Source organism: Myxocyprinus asiaticus, chromosome 49, assembly GCF_019703515.2.
Source record: "Myxocyprinus asiaticus isolate MX2 ecotype Aquarium Trade chromosome 49, UBuf_Myxa_2, whole genome shotgun sequence".
NCBI classification, from domain to species: Eukaryota; Metazoa; Chordata; class Actinopteri; order Cypriniformes; family Catostomidae; genus Myxocyprinus; species Myxocyprinus asiaticus.
In genome coordinates, this window is record NC_059392.1 from 342,501 (window position 1) to 347,500 (window position 5,000).

The following is a 5,000-nucleotide window of genomic DNA, read 5'->3' on the forward strand; positions in this document are numbered from 1 at the left end:
ATATTTAGGTCAAGTATTTCTTTAATTAAATAATGCTTAAGCTCTGTCAACAGAATCTGTGGCATAATGATTACTATTACTATATATATATATATATATTAATATACAGAATTACACTTACAATGGAAGTCTATGGGGCAGGGGTTTAAAAGTACGTACATGGCCCAATCTGGTTTAGTCAAAGCCGAAAAACAACAATCAATAGATAAGTGCTATGAGTCTGAATTATTAAATCTATTCATGAGGCCATAACCACATATTCAGCTAAAGATTTACCAACCCATACTGCTCGAACATTAATCGCATTTAAAAGAGCATTTGAATCCCATATGAACTAAACTTGGTGTCATTATAATTTCGGCTGAGTAAAGCAAAGAGCACAGATGGAATAAGAGCTCACAATAACACACCGGAGCCAATCAGATCTGATCACATCAATGGATCCTCCCCCAGACATGAGTAACTCTCAGCGACCTGCTTCTGTGTAAATATGCTTCATTTTAAACAGTCCCTCGGATCATAACAGGGGCCAAAAACAACTGTCCATCACCTGACAGAAAATATTAATATAATTCGGCCATGAAACTGTATTTTTTGTCGCCAACGATGTGATTATGCAGCTGTTTTTCTTTGCATATCTGCAGTCAACAACACGGGTCATTTCGCAAGAAAATATTAAAGACTTTTACTAGTGATCTATAAAACAGATCAGTGACTTTAATACTGACGCTGCTGTCAAAGCATTCGTAAGTCTTTGAACTGATAAACACATCAACGACGTCACATAATAACAGCGAGGCTCAGAATATCGTTCTTGCATTGTTGCAGTTGACCGTTTTTTACTTGCTCACCAAGGTTTATTTATTTTTTGCGTATATTGAAATATTTGTGATTATAGGATCAAAGAATAATTTTTTGGGGGGCTGGGTATCTCAGCGAGTATTGACGCTGACCATCACACCTGGAGTCGCGAGTTCGAATCCAGGACGTGCTGAGTGACTCCAGACAGGTCTCCTAAGCAACCAAATTGGCCCGGTTGCTAGGGAGGGTAGAGTCACATGGGGTAACCTCCTCATGGTCGCTATAATGTGGTTCTCGCTCTTGGTGGGGTGTGTGGTGAGTTGTGCGTGGATGCTGCGGAGAATAGCGTGAAGCCTCCACACGCGCTATGTCTCCACGGTAACGCACTCAACAAGTCACGTGATAAGATGCGCGGGTTGATGGTCTCAGACGCTGTGGCAACTGAGATTCGTCCTCCGCCACCCGGATTGAGGCGAATCACTATGCCACCATGAGAATTGGGCATTCCAGACTGAGGAGAAAATAATAATAATAATAATAATAATAACAACTTTTTTACATTAATATTTTGGGGAAAGAGATTCAGAGCACCATTTACAGAATCGTACTACTTTTATGTCTCTACGGTGACGATAGAAGCCCCAAAGTCGATGAACGAGGCCAAATAAAATGTCGCAATATATCAGTTTCGAAACACAATACACTAAACAAAGAATCGTGATGTCATCAAATATGATGGCACTGTGACCCAGTTAGCGCTATGAGACATCAGCAAACCCCTGCCTTTTCCCAGACCTAATCAGGGTCAGTTTGGACCCGATCGGTCTATAAATGGGGGTCTGTCCGCTTTTGGGGGGTCCAGGTGTACAGGTGTACATTTCCTGTGTGTGTGTGTGTGTGTGTGTGTGTGTGTGTGTGTGTGCTAGGGATACAGTTCCTTGTCTTTGCGGACCAAGTCGTTGTACATCTGCTCATAAGTGGTTTTGAAGTCATAAATGTTGGGTTTGTCCGGAGCCGGTCCAGGCAGTTTGACGTGGCTTCCGGTGCCGAATGAACGCACGTCAAACCCTCGCTTGCTGTAGAAATATCAGATACACAGTTAAACAGGACAACACAAGAGATATCAAACACATGCCGCAGTATCTTACCTGAGTTACATACACCTGAGCTTGCCAACTCAACTCACCTTTTACTACAGTGGCTTTACTTTTGAACAAAACCAGTTCATACTGTACACTTACAAAAAGTACCATGTTTTCAGACCCTTACTAGTGGTAAACTGGAGTACTATGGTAAAGCCATGGTACGGTTCTGTGGTAATACACCATTAGAGTACCATGGTAAATGAATGTGGCATCTGTGCAGTACCATGGTGGCATCACCATCTGCCACCATCACTATAGAATGGTAGAAAATATTCACAAATGTTCTTTTGGTTGTTTTTCAACTTAAGACTTTGAGCTTTTCTAACATAAGAGAACAAATATCTTCACTGGCTTCCGTGTTTTTTGGACGCATTAGGTAATGTTAATCTCTGTAGAGTAATATAGCCTTTAAAATGTTTGTAAATGATTCTCGTCTATATTTGGACCATCTGGACACGAAAACGAGCCGAAGTTTCAGAATAACGCAGATGAACGGAACCGGCGCTGTTGGACTCGAGTTCGAGCGGGTTTTCGGCTGTTTCTGTCTCTTCGTCGTTACCTCAGGATGTTGTGCGCTTCCATACTGCGGTTCTGGTTGCTGGAGCACACGACCGCGACACGCAGCGGATGGGCCGGCATCGCTATCTAAAGCCCGGGGAGAGTTTAAGAGGAAGGGTCGGTGCGAGAGCTTGGAGCTGCTGAGGGAAAGAAAATGGCGGTTGAGCTACGCAGCTGTTTCTGTGTCGTCACAATGGCAGGAGGGCGAGTGGGCGGAGCAAATACTACTGAACATCCAATGACACGCGAGTGGGCGGAGTAAATACTACTGAATACCCAATGACAAGCGAATGGGCGGAGGAAATCCTACTGAACATCCAATGACAAGCGAATGGGCGGAGCAAACATTAAATATCTCGTCCATTTCACGATTATTATCTGATACACCACCTCAACTGTGACTATATCTCAGACTCATAATATTTTACATTCATATTCGAATTCATTTTGATATTCGATTGACAGTATGAAATCATAATCAGCTCAAGTTTTGTGCACATCAGTTTGTTTCATTCAGGAAATACAGAACGGAATGTTTTGTTGCTGGTTTTAGGCGGGTTTTGGACACTTTTCAGCTGGTCATGTCCAGCTTACACTAGACGAGCTTAAACAAGCAAACCAGCTCAGGCTCAGCAGGAGAATTCATATTCAACTAATTAATATTCGATAATATCCCTGATAGCACACGTACATCACCCAGACGTCTATTTGATATGTGTTTACATCTGGAAGACATATATTGTTTTATTTATTTACTTATTTTGTTTTTACGTTTTTTGCTCATCTGCAATACATCTATAAGACATTTCTTCTTTAATGTCAATAAGACATTCAGGAGATGTCTTTGAGACGTTTTTGAATGTTTGTAAATCTGATCTTCCTAAGATATACATGTGACGCTTTCCAGATGAAACGCTTTTAAAGGGACAGTTCACTCAAAAATGAAAATTCTGTCATCATTTATTCACCCTCATGCCATCCCAGATGTGTTTGACTTTCTTTCTTCTGCAGAACACAAATGAAGATTTTTAGAAGAATATTTCAGCTCTGTAGGTCCATACAATGCAAGTGAATGGTGACCAGACCTTTGAAGCTCCAAAAAGCACATAAAAGTAATCCATAAGACTCCAGTGGTTTAATCCATGTCTTCAGAAGTGATATGATAGGTGTGGGTGAGAAATCACTATTTATCAATATAGATAAATATTATCAATACTATAGATCAATATTTAAATCATTTTTTACTATGAATCTCCACTTTCACATTCTTCTTCTTCTGTTTTTGGCGATTCGCATTCTTCGTGCATATCGCCCCCTACTGGGCAGGAGAATTTATAGTAAAAAAGGATTTAAATATCGCCCTTTTTCTCAATGACAAATTAAGAAAAGAATCCATATCGATATTATTAAATGAATCCCTTTATTGGCACAAAACAAGGTTTGTGTTACAGAGGGGAAAATAGCACAGTATTTAAATGACTGTTCAGTCAGCCCGTTTGTTCTCATTTTGGTGAATATTACTAACTCAGAATTAAAAGAGTAAATACTGTAAATTATTGGGTATAACACAGAGAACATTAGAGTACAAAACTACAGATTCCCTCTAATAAAAGTAAAACATTTTGCCTCCTTACTGCAGTTATACATCAACAGAAAAAATCATTAATAACCTACATAAAGTCTTTACATGTAGTTATCTTTTAACTTTCAAGAACAATTATTCATATAAATATCAGTCTAACTATCAATGAGTGCACAGTTGTTTTGGTACATGGGATTATTAAATGAGACTACAGATGAAATGCGCTTAAACGCACGAAGATAACTCATCGGTGTATGTAGTATGTGTGCGGCTGTGTTCGGAATGGCGTACTACAATAATGTTCTTACAGTATGCATATTATCTGTATGCATAACAGGGCCGGATCTAAAGGGGTGCTGGGGTGGGCTTTGCCCCCCCAAATTAACCTTATGCCCCCCCCCAAGCATAAATGAAGCAAAATATGCAGTATTGCAGTATGCAGTATTCAGGAACAGTGTTTAATGCGGATTCTGCATTTGATTTCTGATCCTGAGTGTGTGTGTGTGTGAAGATATACTGCACAATAACAGTGTGTAAATGTGTTTTCACAGGTGTGTGTGTAAGTGTGATCTGTGCGAGTGTTGCGTCGTCGGATTCATGACGTTCTCGGTGATGTACGCCACCAGCAGACAAATGATGACCAGCATCACGCAGATGGCTCCTCCCACTGTTGTCATGGCAATAACGATGTCCTGCATCCCCCCGGGCGCGAGGCTGAACTCCACACAGGCTTCGGCGCGCTCAAGGGCGTAGGGCCGCACGCACAGGCGGTAGGGGACGTTGTTGTGCAGCTCGTTGAGTAAATAATCCCTGCAGCTGCTGCCTAAATGCACCCCGGCGCATTCGAACTGCGAATAGCTGCCGTTCCACCAGCAGCTGAGCCTGAAGCCGCCCAATGAGGGGCTCTTTGGTGG

At 41.4% G+C, this 5,000-nt stretch overlaps 2 protein-coding genes across 2 annotated transcripts in view; both read right to left on the minus strand.

The window, feature by feature from the left end:
• LOC127437946 (RNA polymerase II subunit A C-terminal domain phosphatase SSU72) overlaps positions 1–2,691 on the minus strand; it is a 10,663-nt gene extending 7,972 nt beyond the window's left edge. Inside the window, exons 1-2 of the mRNA XM_051693120.1 lie at positions 2,506–2,691; positions 1,734–1,877 (exon numbers count right to left, since the gene is read on the minus strand). Coding sequence (XP_051549080.1) covers positions 1,734–1,877; positions 2,506–2,585 — 224 coding nt within the window. The 5' untranslated portion in view covers positions 2,586–2,691. The remainder of the gene's footprint in view (positions 1–1,733; positions 1,878–2,505) is intronic.
• Positions 2,692–3,926: 1,235 nt separating this feature from the next.
• Positions 3,927–5,000, minus strand: part of LOC127437943 (fibronectin type III domain-containing protein 10-like) — a 1,837-nt gene continuing 763 nt past the window's right edge. Inside the window, exon 1 of the mRNA XM_051693114.1 lies at positions 3,927–5,000. This exon is cut by the window's right edge and continues 763 nt beyond it. Within this exon, the coding sequence (XP_051549074.1) occupies positions 4,632–5,000 (369 nt within the window). The 3' untranslated portion in view covers positions 3,927–4,631.